This window comes from Pocillopora verrucosa, chromosome 8, assembly GCF_036669915.1.
Source record: "Pocillopora verrucosa isolate sample1 chromosome 8, ASM3666991v2, whole genome shotgun sequence".
Lineage (NCBI taxonomy): Eukaryota > Metazoa > Cnidaria > Anthozoa > Scleractinia > Pocilloporidae > Pocillopora > Pocillopora verrucosa.
In genome coordinates this window covers 6,383,171-6,398,496 of record NC_089319.1, presented here as the reverse complement: position 1 = coordinate 6,398,496, position 15,326 = coordinate 6,383,171, and the positions used below count along the sequence as shown (strand labels likewise).

Genomic DNA, 15,326 nt, shown 5'->3' with positions numbered 1-15,326 from the left:
CAAGTTTTTGTTTTGTAAAAGCCACGCCCATTTGAGAGGCGGATATTCTTCGACGCCATCTTGCTGCGTAGACTGACCAGAGTCCGTGGCAAATTTACCTTTACTAGCAATTGTTGATAATTTTATTTATCCGAAATGTCGGATAAGGAAGTTCACGAGCTTTCTATCCGCCCGATTACTTGCTTCTGTTTCAACAAGGATTGCAGTCGTAAGTCTTTACCGATTCATTAGTTTACTTCCGCTACGTACAGCTGAAGTTAGTTTTGTCTGCTTAAAAATTACTCATCCTAATGTCTAATAGCGGTGAAAGTTACCGATATGGATTGTAGAGGGGTTGATAACTCCTTGCCTGAATGAAAAATTCTGATACTTTTGTTTTTGATGCGGCAGAGCTGGCGTTTTCTCCAAATGACAGCACCGTTCACATTTGCAAGAGAGCTGGCAACACATGGGATAAAGGAGTTGTACTGTCTGAGGTGCGGAAGATGAATAGAAAAATTAACCACAATCAGATGTGTCTGATCTAGTTGCTTAAGTATTGAAGTGCTCTGTTGAATAATTTTTTTTTTAACAAATGATCATACCTCTACAGCCCTAAGCAGTCGATCATTTCTAATAGGTTTTACTGTTTGCCTACTTCATTCTGAATTATTTTGTCGCTTTCTCTGCAAATAAACCCCATAAGTTTTTCTCATTTTGAGCTTACTTTGATTTTGTTTTTTGTTAGCATGGCCAACGTGTGACAGGAATGGCTTGGGCCCCAACCAGTAACAGGCTTGTCACCTGTGGAGCGGTGAGTTTTTGTAATAAAAAGTGTCATTGAGGGCCTTTCCGCACTATCGGACTAAACTAGAATTCTGACAAAATCAAAGGACAAATTTTGTCATGGCAAATTTTTGTCTCGTCTGTTGCATCTGCATTAAAAATTTCAAAGCCATCAAATTTTGTCAATGCCTGATCTGTTCATAAGACTGGCCAGCATAGTTTGGCAAAGGATTCCACCTCTAATTTCCAGTTTTTGCCCTCCTAGCAAACTGGTTTCAATTCAATTACATGCTGGTTGTAGCTTTTACAACTAGTGATTGACAAATTTATCACAATTTTGTCCCTCTGTTTGCCATGCATTTAACCCTTTAACTCCCAAGATCTCATTAGTAATTCTCCTTACTGTCTGCCATACAGTTCTTGTGATGTTAGTTTGGATAATTTCATATTGGATCAACTTATAATCCCCTAACTGATATTTTTCTTCATTCTCATCACATGTCTGCCTGATATTGCATTGCTATTGTAAGGAGAAATTCTATCTTGGTCACTCACGGGAGTTAAAGGTTTAAAGATTTGTCCACTTCTGCCAACATTTGTCATGTTGGGACAAACCATTGGGCTATGACATTAGTTTGTGTTTGTGGCCAGGTGATGTTTTGGACCCTCTTTTTGCATCACCTTCAACAAATAATTTTCAATCTGGCATCATAGAATCATTATGAATACTGTTGTCATCTTTAGGACAGAAATGCCTATGTATGGGACCTACAAGATGGCCAGTGGAAACCTATGCTTGTTATTTTGCGTATCAATCGTGCTGCAACCTGTGTTTGCTGGTCTCCTAAAGGTAACTGTAATTCTTCTCATAATACCACTTTTAGAACTGCAGTGAGGGATTATGACATTGGGTTTTGGACATCCAAATTGTTCATGAGATATACTTGTGAGTAGGCTGACATATATGGGGAAAGTGGTAGTAGTAGTAGTTTAGTCAAGTTATAAAGTTTTCCATACTGTCTATTGAGTAGGAATGAGCACACTAGATATATTCATAAGTAATCTTGCATATACAGTGAAGGGGAGAAAATGAATCTGTCACACTTAAGTTGCAGATTAGGCAATTAAATATCTTAAGGATCTGCAAACTAAGGCAATTTTTTATTCAAGTCCTGTGGATTCTAAAATAGAGTTTTTGTTGTTTGTAGAGGACAAGTTTGCTGTAGGAAGCAGTGCTCGTCTCATTTCAGTGTGCTATTTTGAAAAGGAGAATGACTGGTTAGTAATATGATGCTGTCTGATTTTCTTACTCTTATTTAGGAACTGTTTGATCTTGTTTAGTGCAAGGCACATTGCATTTTGGTAGTGCTTATATATAGGTTAGTTAACATTTAATTCAATCAATTGATTTCCTTGTTCTGTGTGCATGTAGGTGGGTCAGCAAGCACATCAAGAAGCCAATCCGTTCCACTGTCTTGTGGTGAGCATTATTACTCATTTTGCAGCTCCTATTGTGGACAACCCTTTCTATATTATTCAGGAAAACATCTAATAATAATCTGTGGAGTGTTTCATGAAAAATTCCCTTGTCAAAGTTTAAGCAAATTTTTTACTGACTAGAGTTATGGGGAAATTGTATGAGTGTTAAAATGTATAAAGAAAAATTTTATGTTAAATATAATGTTAGATTGGAAGTGTTATTTCAAACTGAAAAAGGAGGTACTATTATGGCCCAGTGTGTGTATGTTGTAATAAGGTGTGAAATAATTCAAGAAATTGATAGAGCAAAGTAACTTAATTTTTAACATTAAAATTAATTCCTTTTGTGTCTGATTAAAATTTCTGCAGTCTTGATTGGCATCCAAACAACTTATTGCTGGCTGCTGGTTCTTCTGACTTCAAGACAAGGTAGGCAGGATCTTGAGAAGATTGTTAATCCTCCTCACTTTAAAAGATTCATGATAGGACTGTGTGTTCGACATTTACAATTATGGGTGTTTGGCAGTGTGTGTATCAATTCCTTCTGGTGGTTGTCTATGTGCATTTGTAGAAAGCCTAACTTCCCTATCATTTGCTCGCATAGGGTGTTTTCTGCTTTTATAAAGGAAGTAGATGGAAAGACTAACACAGACACTATATGGGGAAAGAAATCCAGTTTTGGAAGCTGTTTGTCTGAGTTTTCTAATGGCAGAGGTATGTACATGTAACAGTCTTCAGCAGTGTGACTTTGGCCTGTAGCAAAGCATTTATGCTAGGTTGTTTTATTGATGTAGAGTATGCTTGGGTAGATTCTAAAGTTTGGTTGCTGTTTATTAATTTATTTAGACTTGGCAAAAAATTTTTAAGTTTAAAGCTTTTCAAATCCACAAAGAAGTGCTGCCTCTAAATTACAGTTTGAAGTCCTAGTATGGTTGCTAAATTGCATACTTGCTGAGCTAAGCTAACCATGATTGGAGGTTAATCTCCCCAGGCCATGCCCTCTGACTTGATAACTTTGAATTTGCAAAGTAAAAGTTAGAAAAATTCTTTAAAAGATCACAAGAACTGTTTCCATTGATTCGTCTCTATCTTTATTGCAGGTGGTTGGGTGCATGGTGTCAGTTTCTCTGCCTCAGGAAACAAACTTGCCTGGGTTGGTCATGATTCTAGCATCAGTGTGGTGAATGCTGCTAATGAATCCAAAATGGCAACTATCAAAGGCGATTTCTTGCCTTTCACAGCTTGTGTGTGGGTCACTGAAAACAGTATTGTCACTGCTGGTAATGTTTGCAAGAGATACCTGGCCTTGTATCAAAATAGGGAACTTAAGTAGAAAGTGGATGCAACTGTTATTGGCATACTCTGTCATCAGCTTATTAGTTGGATAATGATAGCTTCAGCATCAAAACTCTACGTAACCCTTTAACTCCCATGAGTGACCAAGACAGAATTTCTCCTTATAATATTGATACAATATTAAGCAGACAAGTAATGAGAATAAAGAACAGTATCAATTAGGTGATTATTAGTTGATCCAGTATACCAAATTCTCTGAAGTAACATTGCAAGAATTTTATAGCAGACAGTAAGGAGAATTACTAATGAGATCTTGGGAGTAAAAGGGTTAAGACCCCAAGCCTTGGGGGGAAAGAACAAAGAACTCTGAACTTATGGCTGCTGTAAACTTCTCCAGAAGGTCAATACATTAGCTCCCCAAACATATTTTGTGGAATATGGTTTGAGTTGTTAATCTCATAAACCTAGAAGATCAGCAATGACATAAGCCACCACTGTTTTCTATGATGCTTTATGGAAAACAAAATTGGGAATTTGGTGCTCCAATTGGAAGGAGGGCCACATGTTGTCTATCAATGGGTACTGGTATTCCAGCATTTTTGCTGCCTTAGATGTGACCCATCATGGCTTGTGAAAAAATGGACTTCTTGCTGGGAAAGCAGCTAGTTTTATTTCGTCACTATCCCTCTGGGCACCAGTAGCATGTAAATGTAATTTCAAAAATTTGTACCAAATTTCTCCAAGGTGTTGAAGTCTGTATTTTCACTTATCTATCATTTCTTAATGCATATTAAGCAATGTCAACAAACTTCTTTTATTCTAGGGTATGACTATGTCCCAATCTTGTTCAACCATGATGATAATGATACTCTGAGTGGAGGCCAAAAGCTGGATATACCTAAGAAGAAGGAATCCTCTGGAACTGTCAGTGCCATGGCTAAGTTCCGCACCATGGACAAACGAGCTCAGAGTGCTGATGACAGTGAATCTGGTACAGGAGTGCAGACCACCCATCAAAATGCCATCAAGTAAGAAATTCCAATCAATTTGTACTTTATTAAAATTATTTTGGACAGAGTGTCATAAAAAGATAATTTAGTATTATCAACTGAATTGATAAGGTAAATTGGCCACTGTAAAGAGTTTCAAAGGTGATATTTCAAGCGCTAGCCTTTCATTGAATGATTGACAAAGGGCGAACATTCAAAATGTCAGCTTTTAAACTCTTCACCGTGGTCAATTTACATTATCAACTCAGTTGATAATACTAATTTACCCTGTTATACTCTCCCACTGATGCAACACCTGTTTCTTTAGAAACTTTCCCCCTTTTGTCATATTAAGAAGTTACATGATAATGGAATATTTTAGTTTTGTATCCTACTGATTATTTTTGGAAAAATAGTGTGGATGAAGCATAGTGATGTACATAGTAGAGCCAAACAAATGTTACGTGAGAGGACTTATGAAAGTTGTTATGTTAAGAAATTAGAGGGAACTGGATATATTCTATAGTGCACTCGTACAGATAAAACTTGAGCAATTGTCTCAATCAAGCATGGATTGGGTGACAGTAACTAAGCAAGTGTAAACAGTAGGAAACAATTCTATTTTAGTGCGTACTATAGCTGATACCACTCTATTCACTATCTCCATCAGGCATGGATTTAGTGAGTACAAGTTTCGTGTAGGCAGATTTGGCATATATATATATATATATATATATATATATATATATACCTCTTCAGTCCTCTTTGAAGCAAAGAGAGAAGGCACTAATATTTGTGCTTCTATTAAAAGATTAGTTTACTACAATTTAGAAAGTTTTTGCCTCCCTTTTTTGTTCCTTTTCTCAGTCAAGTGCAGATCCACAGTGGAACTAAGGCAGGTGCCACCAAGTTTGCATCATCTGGTGTTGATGGTCGTCTTGTCATTTGGAACGTTAAGGTAACTGGTCAGCTACTCGTTACATGCCATGTTATGTGTATTATTACCCTTACCGATTTATTTCCTGCCATTCTTGCTATTGGTAATAGCTGAGGATGCTCAGCTTTAAAAGATCTTTAAAAGATCTTTATAGATAAATTAAATGAAACATTTTGCAAGCCGCTCATGGACAAAAGTAAGCCCTGTAGTACGTGTGCTTCGCTACAGCACAGCCCTGATAATAATTATTAGTAATATTTCTTTAAAATGGAAGGAGTGTTTGTAAATTTCCATTATGATAAACGGATTATTAATTCATTTTTTATGTTTTACAATCGTTTTTGTTTGTTTTTTCAGTCCCTGGAATCTTCCATTGCTGGTTTGAAGATTTCTTAGATGTTGAGAAGATCAGTGTTTTCTTTTCCTGGGCTGTTAGAGATGCCTCATATTTGTATCTGCTAAACAAATTTCTTTTATATAAGTTGGAAGGCGATGATTTTACCACAAGTTGAAGTGGATCATCGAATCAATAAATGTTCTTTCGTTTTCTAAAGTTTGTCACCTTTTGATAATTTGCATAAAATTTATTAAGATTACATATTTGTTAGATAATTTGGTTTTATCGACTTGGTTAATAATATAAATTGGCCACTGTAAAGAGTTTCTAGAGCTGAACTTGGGGTGTATGGCAAACGTGGCTGCCTATTCATTTCCTCAGACTACACAGTCAACTGGTTAAATAACGTTTAATTAATGTATATTTACAAATCATACATTCCACAAAGATGAGTGAGCGTCCCTTTCAAATACGTTACAAAACTTCGTGCTATCCATGACAATGTTCAAGTCATCCCACGTTTTCAATGACTGTTTGCTATAAGGGACGTTGTGACTGTTTTCGCTAAAGATTTGAATCAGACCTTTACGAACACGGTAAGGGCTTTAAAATGCACTGTTATGGAACTCAAACTCCGTTGGAACTTCATCTGTACACTTTACACTGACAGCAACGACTTTTTAAATTAAAGTGCAGATAATTTATGTGTCTTGGCAAGCCTTTCGTCTGGTTTACGTTACAGGTATTCTGTTCTCCTTTGCCCATTTCTTCATGGTACGGATGATGTATTCCACTTGAGGGTTTCCGGTGTTTCGGAGGATCTGGAGAATGTCTCTTAGTGTCTCCCTGGAACAAATAATCAACTATTAATCCCCAGTGGTAATAAACATTTAACTTCTTACATAACAGTTCATAACCCTGCAAACAGGTGGGGAGAGTTAACAAACTAATCGGTTAGAGTGGGTCACCTTGATATAACACCAAATTCTCATTACTAATTCAAAAAATTATAAGACAATTTGCGAGGAGTAAGAATCAAATCTAGAAACTTGAGCTAAGAAAAGGCGTCGTGGCGAGAAACTGTTGTTCGGAGGTTTGTCCTAAGGAAAACAAATGTAAAAGCCGTATGAAGGCAACCGATCGTCAAAGAATCCTCGACAAGAGCAAGTTGAAGTGGTCACATTAAAAAAATAATGTCAGAATACCTGAAATTCAAGCATGTGATTCAAGCACCTATAATTCCCACAAGCAAACAAACAGGTTCAACACCGACCTGGGTTCATGACCAGCGATGATTTGCTGGAAGATTCCAACACAGGCCCCTCTCTTTCCTTCCCAGTACTCTGGGTTAGGGTCCAGTCTCTCCAACACATCAAACGCTTTAGCAGCGTAGTAGAACTGACCCATCTGTGGAGGGAAAAAAAAAAAAGAAAAAAAGGTAACGACTTTCTAAAACAAATAAAAAAGGTGTGACGGAGACATAATCATCTCGAAATCTCAAAAAATCCTAGGCGTATCTCGTATACATTTGCTCCTATCAAGGTTTCATGAATAAAGTTCGTTCAACCAGGTTCCTTGCGACAATCGATCTCTTCTTTAACAGTGTCACTGTGTTTTTTGTTTTGTTTACTTTGTTTATTTTTTTTTTCGGCCAGTAAAGTTGAAAAGTTACCTCAAGGTTAAGCATCTTCAACCCGTAGGATACTGATGTTAGGGATAAGTGGTTAAAGGTTAGTAAGGTAGGTCGATTGCGCAGAAAGCGATAATAGCTCCTTTGAAACCAAGTAGAGAACTTACTTTGTAACAGTCGTTTGCGATAAGCTGCAGTAAACTAAATGATTCCCCGGATGTCTCCATCTTCAGGTACAGTTCCCATGCAGGGCGGGCTTTGTGGTTCATAATGTCTAGACAATTCAACAGAGTTCCAGTCCGTTACATTCAAAGAAAATTCGAGTCGCAGGTAAAGAAGACTTTCCAATTTAGGCATTTATTTGCTTAGTAGGAATAACGAAAGAATTGTTCCTTAGAAGGGTCCGGTATCACCACCTTCCTTATATCTGAGGTGCCAAATTGTTTTAGGACGCCAATTGACGATTATCCGCCGTAACATTTACTTGACAGTGAATTGCATGTATGTCTGGCTTTTAAACTATCAATTCTCTTTGAACAGTATCATTCTTAAATAAAACTTAACAAGGCCTGCATTCGCCACCTCGCGCTCATCCAAGAATTAATCTTCCTTCTCTAAGAAGCCTCTAATCATTAAGCTAAAAAAAATAAAATATTCTTAACTGTTATAATTATCTGAATCTACTTACAGCATCTCGCCAACCAGCTCAGGTATGTGTAGTCATTTTTTATTTTTTCAGACTGGACGAGCAAAAAGATCTAAAAGACAGTCGAGAAGAAGAAATAATCAACACAACCTGTAGAATAATAACATAACAGAACAACAACAATTTACAACTGATTTAATAACAACTTACCTCCTCAGCTTCTTTGTAATTGCCAACAGCCGCCTTAGCTTGGCCGTAGTTAAAATTGAACGTATCGTCATTGTAGAAGTAACTCTGACATAAAGAGACAACAAAGACTTTAGCCACAAAACTTGTCTTGCAGCAGTCACGGGACTCTGAGAAATTCTCGCTGGCACGTTTCGAGTACGTTTGCCTACGTTTTCACAGTCAGTCTTAAACCTAAACCGCTGCTAAGTTCCAAAATAAGGATCCTCGCTAATCGTGCACGCCCCACGCACCAGTAGGGGTTCTAGGCACTGTTAGAGACACAAGTATTCAATCTTTCATTAGACTTACAAGTGTGTTCAAATGTGATTCTATTAGGACCTAAGTAAAGGGGGAAAGTTTCTAAAGAAACGGTGGTACTGCTTCTGATCAATGGGGAGTGTTATGAGATAATTCGGTTTTACCTACTGAGTTGACAAAGTAAATGGTACACGGTCACTTCGCCGACATGTCAACTCGCCGACGACTTTGGTCAACTCGCCGACATACCGATTACTTCGGTTACTTCGCCGTTATCCTGGTTTAGCGAATGACGAGGGGCTAACGCTCAAAACGTCATCTTTCGAAACTCTTTACGGTGGCCAATTTACATTGTCAACTCAGTTGATTAAAAAAATCAAATTATCTACATGTATCAAGACATATTGAGTGAAACCCATTATGTGCGTTCGAATGGTCAATACAAAATTAAGGAGTTCCCTCTCACTCTTTGCTTGCTAACTGACTCCCTCACCGATAGCTTATGAGAGTAAAAGAATGGTTGGTCGCAAGTATAGCAATGATCAGTCAAAGCAGATTAGCTTTTGACCTGATTCTTACCTTGATTGAGTTGAGGTAAATAAGGACATCTTCAAACTGTTTCAAAAGGAAAAAACACGATGCCATACACTGTCTTCCTGGAATGGTATCTATATTGGGAAAACAATAGACAGCTAATATGCATCCAAAACTCAACGAAAAGAAAAAAAAATTACAGTGGCTGGCAATAAATGGTACAAAATTGAAAGAGTGGGATATAGTGTACCTAAAAGCAGAGAAAACTGAGCGATCTATGTTTTTTCCTCCTGCATTTTTCCTAAAAATACTGTCAACCATAGATTTACTTTCTGCAAATACAACAACTCAGAGATCCCCTCAGTTATAACCCTTCCACAAAGTGATGCCCGGTGGTTATTTGGAAACTAGAGTGCTGGCCCTCTCCTCACTAAAAGTAAGTCATTCACGGTTTCGTCAACAAACCTAAACTTTACAAGCGAAATCTGTGATTCGCGCTTAGCTTCTCCATTCACCGACAGACGCGATCCTTTGTAATTTATTCTGGACTTACTTCTAGGGTGTTTGCCTACCCAAGCAAACCTTATCATTTAACGGTTTCACCGTAATGATGAAGCGCTTTTCAAAAAATAAACCACTGCTACAGTAACGTAAATGTCTCCCCTGTCTTGTAAGATACACAGAAAAGAGCAAAACGTACCACATTCACTGGCTGATCCACCAACAAGCTGAAAGTACTGCTGAGCAATCTTCAAGTGTTCCCTCTAAAACAATAAAACAAATATCTTCAATTTTCTAAAGCACAGTAACAACAAGAGGCAATGACAGTGATAAGGAGAAGCTGAACTTACAGATCCTTGTTCCTGTCCCAAAGCTGCATTGACCACACCCTTTAGGATGTACTCCTACAATGAAACAAGACAAGGCCTCAGTTTTCTTGCAAACAAGGCAGCTGTATGCAAAAATTGTAAATCAAGTCTACCTGGGGAGTTGTAGGTTCCAAATCTTTGATAAGATTATAAGCTTCCACAACATCATCTGATGAAACAGGTACACATAAAAAATTAATTATCAGTATAAAAATGAACTCTTTTATACTGTTCATTTTCAAATTTCAAAATAACCCTTGCTTCTCACCTTGCCTCAGGTAATAGATAACCTACAAAATGGAACAAAAAATATGACAAACATTAGCAAGCCACAAGATGAAACAGATAAAGAAGGGATTTTTCAACATTTCAGCTGATTACTAGTTAAGATGTACTTTTGAGGACTATTAGAACATGTACTTACCAAATTCAAGCGAGCTTCAGGAATGACATCCACCAAGGGTGGTAAAACTTGTAAGGCACCTTCCCCACCTCTAAAAACAACCTGGTAAAAGCAGACAGAAAAGTAAAATTTACATACATCAGTTGCAGGAATGCTAGATCAAGCTTTAGGGCAAGAATCCTTAAGTCCAGTGAAAGATCAATTCCCTCAGTGACCTTGGGTCTCCTTGCTTCTTCATAGTATTTGCCTTTGTCTCTGTTCAAACTACAGGTTGTATGTAATGTTATTTAATTTTCTTCAAATACACATTTCATTATCTATGTGTAAGGACTCTCCTCCTTGTTCTTTGAAATATTTGCAGAGTTTGCACAACTCACCAGATTGTGCTTAATGAGATCATTGGCAAAGCTAAAAGAAGGACTTGCTGTCTCTTGTAGAGTCTTAAGCTCACCCTGAGAAGAAAGTTGTTCAAAGTTAATCTCAAGATGGCATAGGTTAATAATATTATTCACTCTTGATACTTATCTACTCCTTTTTATGAACATGCTCATGACTGAAAAGTGACGAACTGATACAGTACCATTAGAATGTCAAGTAGACAGGCGATAACAGTAGAGTAAAACAAACTGTTACATACAGTTCATTGAATAGAAACTGCTAATGAGATAAGGGAGCTGATCACAGTCTCACTGAGATGCAAAATATAAGCACGAAGCAGTTTTCTACTGAGCTGAGTGCAAGAAAGTTTTCAGAAAGAAATTGAAAACAATGAGTAATTATAGCATTTTTCACCTCAGCTGCTTTCCCATTGTAGAGTCTAAAGTGGTTACATGCTTTCAAGTTTACTGCAATGGCACTGAAACCAAAAGGATAGGTTGAGACTTAAACTAAAGATAGAAGAAATTGATTATAAAGCATTTCACAAATTCCAAGACTCATGGCTGGTTTTGACAGGCAATGGAGTTGGAGATGAAGTTTAACCAAGTCATTGTCATGGTAGTGAGAGCACTTCCAACTAAGTGGAAATCAAAAATGGTAGAGGTCATAAGCCGAGTCATAAACTTAAGATGGAATCAGAAGTGGAAGTATCTGTTCAATACAATTTCATTCTCCTTCAATTCCCCTTATGATATTGACACTTGTGATCCAGTGAAACCAAGATTGTTGGAGTTGTCAGCAGAAGTGGAAGATCCAACCAAAAAAAAAAGGCCAGTTCTCACACCATCCAAAGGCTTACCACTCTGACAATCCAGTTTTCACTACATCATAATATATATATTTAGGCTAGCCTAAAAGCTGAGCTCGCATTTTTTTTTCCCGCACATCTCTTCAACAAAACTAAAGCCCCTACTATAGATAAAGTGCATGGTAACATTAATGGATTTTCATTCGCAACTTCTCCGTGTCCGTTTTCACTACATCATATAACTCTGCCCACTGATTATGATTCTGACCCCATCATAAGTGAAAACCAGGCTTAATGTGACAAGAGTAGAGTACTAATATTTGAGATTATTCCACTGTACCCTGATTGTACAAAGTGATGTCAGTTTACCTGTCAGGATAATGCTGCAAGTAAACAGCTAGTACCTCCTATAAATTAAGTAGATAGTGAAAATCAGTTCTGCACAGCCATTCTCACAAAAAAAAACCCATCACATCTCTGACTGGTTTAAATTATTCTTATAAATGTATCTACAAGTTGTAATCCATGGTTGTCCCATAAATTCACCATTGATAACAACATTATTTACAGTGGTTGCAATTTTTGTTCACACTAATCATTTTAAAAATCTACTTTAAAAGAAAATGTTAATTTCCAAACAACATTTAGAATCTCAATTTATTAGCCCAGCATTCAAATGTAAGTACTCTGATTACTTGCTTTAAATTCAGTAATAAATTAACAAGCACAAAGAGGAAAGCTTGAACAGACATAGAACAATTACCTGAGAGACATCATAATAATCGAGTTTGTAGTAACACAAGGCAACATACACATTCAAGGCCAAATAATCCCTACAGGAAAAAAAAAACAATCAGTTGAAACTGAACAGTGCAAAATTTTAAAAACTGCAGTAGATAATCATATTGCATGTGATTAACTATTTTTATTTTAAGCAATTGTGTTGCCAAATTGAAGACTTTCCCAGCAAATTTAGTTGCCAATTTTTTTTCTGCTAGCAACAGCAACCCCTGTAAGACAGCTAGTCCTTGCAGTAATAAAGGGGTATGTTTCTAAAGAAACTGTGGTGCTGCGTCGGTGGGAGAGTATAGCAGGTAATTTAGTGTTAACAACTGAGTTGAAAACATAAATTAGCCACCGTAAAGGGTAAAAAAGCTGACATTTTGAGCGTTAGCCCTTCATCTAATTGCTCTGACGAAGGGCTAACACTTGAAACGTCAGCTTTTTTGCCCTTTGTGATGACTAATTTATGTTTTCAACTCAGTTGTTAACACTAAATTACCTTGCAGTAATAGTTCTACAAATCACTTTCCAGTACTTTCTTACCTTGTGCACTCTTTGAATACGACTTAAATTCTATGTACCTGGTCCAATAGACATAAATTATTTTAACAGTTGTACTAATGGTATGTGGACTATCCTATGCTTGTTGTACTCTACCTGTTATCAAGAAGAATTCTCTTATAAATATCAATAGCTTCTTGGTAATGACTTCTCAGGTAATGGATAGAGGCTAGGCTGAGCTGTTTGATTTAAAACAAATATAAAAAGCATTTTATAGAAGAGTACATGAAATTTGGAAACTGCACATTATTATTTCCAAAAATGTATATTTTTTAATCACATTTTGTACATTCTTGTCTTCAATTACCTGGTCCTCAATAATATCCTGTAAGGCTTGATGATGGGTCATCAGTCTTTTCTCATCATTAAACTATTAATAATAATGAAATATCCAGAAATAATTGAGTGATACACAGAGAATGAATCAAGCTATAAATGAGTGATGTTGGGATTCCATATACGAATTTGTAGTGTTAGCATGGCCATAGGAGTCTGGGAAGAGCATGCATGTAACTTACTGACCTAAGATAGGAGAGCATTTGTTATACTTTTGTGCCAGAAATGTACAGCAGAATAGTCCCTTAATCAGGAATACAACTTAATGATGATTCCCTCTGAAGAACCTGATCATTATTAGAAAGGGTAGAAATTTAAATATCAAGTTTGTTTTGCAACCTTAGAATTGTCTGTTAACCCAAAAAAATCAACAATTACCAGTATGGGTTCTACTGTATACACCATATAGTGATGTGAGAAATGCTTGGAATTAAATAACCAATATACATTTAGTTAGAATTAAATTAAACAACTTTGATATTACCTTATGTGACAAGTGAAATAACAGCCTGTTTTGAAGTCTACTCTTTGGACCTAAAAATTGTTTTGACATGTCAAAAACACAAAGTATTGTTAAACCAATCTTAATAAACATATCAAAATGCAAAAACCTTCATTTCAAATTCATTCATGATAGATGGTAAAAAGACTGCCATCAGACAACATTTCTATCTGCAATAGTTGGTACATAAATCTCAAACAACATTTCTTACCTTTTAAAGCCATCTCATCACCCTCCTTGTACATTCCAAGGAAAAAGTAACAGCATGCAAGATTTACCCACACATCTGGATGGCAAGCTTCACTTTTTGTTAGAGCCAGATACTCCTAATCAAGATGAAAATAACACCAATCAGTGGCTTAACTTTTTGGCTAGAATTATTTTTGTGATTTCAGTAATAACTCAGTACCTCAAGAGATGAGCTTAGGGTTAGGGTTCTCCATGCATTATCAGTACTTTCTTCTGTAAACTAGTTACAAGAATTTATTGATATATTGTTTGTTTTGACTAATGCATAGCTGTTATCTTTCCAGAACTTTACCTCCATGGCTTTCTTGTAATCTCCTAAATGGAATGCTGTGTATGCAATCCAAAGATTTGTCTCTTCACTTCCCTTTCCAGAGTTGCGGTTAAACTAGAATTTTGGAAAAATAGATGTACATGCAGCACAGATAAATTCAGGTGATGGACAGAAAAAAAAACCAAAATTGTCATAAACAAGTGCTTCATGCACTTGCTTCACGCAACTTGTTTATGAACTGCCCTGGTACATTCAGCATTTATTTATTCACTTTTATCTGTATATTCATTATCATCCAAAAGAAAATTTTGAAAATGGAATTTCAAATGGGAAGAATTTCAGTTTTTCAGCCAAGAGCTTCAAATTTTGTTGGCTTCACCGAAAAAAATATTTATCCTCTGTAGGGAAAAAAAAGACAATCATCTTCATCAGGAGAGGGAAGGGGGTGGCTGGGTTTGTGGGTAAAAATGGAACGTCCCTGTTCCGACTTCATTCCACCATATTGCCAAGGAAAAACTCTAAAATTTTACATATTTGAAATTTAAGGATCGAATTCCCATTACCTCTGCTAAAGTTATAGCTCCAGTATAGTCTCTCATTTGTAAAAAATCCTCCAATTTTGGCAACTTGCGTTTCTTTTTCGACTCCTTAGCAGATGACACCGTGTTTCCTGAACCAGGGCCTACGGCCGGCTTCTTCCTTGAGAGCATCTGCAGGATTTCACCGAAAAAGAGCAAGGCAATTTGAGGAAAATCAAAAGTAGAAGTAAAATGATATAATTTTGGCTCGATCTATGGGAAAAAACAATCTAAAAATCTAAATTTTCCAGTGCATTATAAAAATGTAAACTCTGTCGACGGTTGCCATACAACAAAAATTCGTTTGTAAAACACAAGGGGAGTCTCACCATTTTGGCGACGAGATTTCTTGATGAGCTATCCACCAAAACGTATTTTTTCAGTACAATCCTTTTTAACTAAATAGGACGTTTCAAAAAGTGTATTCTAGGTCAGATATATCCTTCGAAGTTTGGTCGCTACGGTAGCCATATTACCACACTTCGCAAT

The 15,326-nt window shown here is 36.7% G+C and overlaps 2 protein-coding genes across 2 annotated transcripts; one reads left to right on the top strand and one right to left on the bottom strand.

Annotated features, from left to right (window-relative positions):
- The first annotated feature begins 30 nt into the window (after window positions 1-30).
- LOC131769766 (actin-related protein 2/3 complex subunit 1A-A) lies at window positions 31-6,019 on the top strand. Its single transcript, XM_059085479.2, has 12 exons — window positions 31-208; window positions 391-476; window positions 728-793; window positions 1,510-1,615; window positions 1,974-2,043; window positions 2,198-2,245; window positions 2,614-2,673; window positions 2,849-2,958; window positions 3,345-3,524; window positions 4,364-4,568; window positions 5,397-5,487; window positions 5,824-6,019. Exons 1-12 carry the CDS (start codon window positions 136-138, stop codon window positions 5,860-5,862), a joined length of 1,134 nt encoding a protein of 377 aa, XP_058941462.1. The 5' UTR covers window positions 31-135; the 3' UTR covers window positions 5,863-6,019.
- A 288-nt stretch (window positions 6,020-6,307) lies between these two features.
- Window positions 6,308-15,322, bottom strand: LOC131769765 (intraflagellar transport protein 56). The gene is made up of 22 exons (XM_059085478.2): window positions 15,167-15,322; window positions 14,823-14,969; window positions 14,281-14,373; window positions 13,951-14,065; window positions 13,722-13,771; window positions 13,209-13,271; window positions 12,998-13,080; window positions 12,321-12,390; window positions 11,927-11,964; window positions 11,164-11,227; window positions 10,749-10,823; window positions 10,393-10,473; window positions 10,237-10,258; window positions 10,082-10,137; window positions 9,951-10,004; window positions 9,800-9,863; window positions 9,145-9,233; window positions 8,290-8,373; window positions 8,122-8,191; window positions 7,601-7,707; window positions 7,077-7,210; window positions 6,308-6,649 (listed from the first exon to the last, which is right to left on the bottom strand). The coding sequence occupies exons 1-22, from the start codon at window positions 15,167-15,169 to the stop codon at window positions 6,535-6,537; spliced, it is 1,677 nt and encodes a 558-aa protein (XP_058941461.1). The 5' UTR covers window positions 15,170-15,322; the 3' UTR covers window positions 6,308-6,534.
- Window positions 15,323-15,326: the final 4 nt, after the last annotated feature.

Excerpts from the sequence above, each read along its gene's own strand:
- LOC131769765 (XM_059085478.2), bottom strand. Across the intron at positions 14,066-14,280 it reads ATTACAAGAAAGCCATGGAG|GAGTATCTGGCTCTAACAAA; the intron begins GTAAAGTTCTGG and ends CATCTTGATTAG. Across the intron at positions 7,211-7,600 it reads TCGCAAACGACTGTTACAAA|ATGGGTCAGTTCTACTACGC; the intron begins GTAAGTTCTCTA and ends TTCCCTCCACAG.
- LOC131769766 (XM_059085479.2), top strand. The coding sequence starts at position 136 with ATGTCGGATAAGGAAGTTCACGAGCTTTCTATCCGCCCGATTACTTGC. Across the intron at positions 1,616-1,973 it reads TGTTTGCTGGTCTCCTAAAG|AGGACAAGTTTGCTGTAGGA; the intron begins GTAACTGTAATT and ends TGTTGTTTGTAG. Across the intron at positions 4,569-5,396 it reads ACCCATCAAAATGCCATCAA|TCAAGTGCAGATCCACAGTG; the intron begins GTAAGAAATTCC and ends TCCTTTTCTCAG.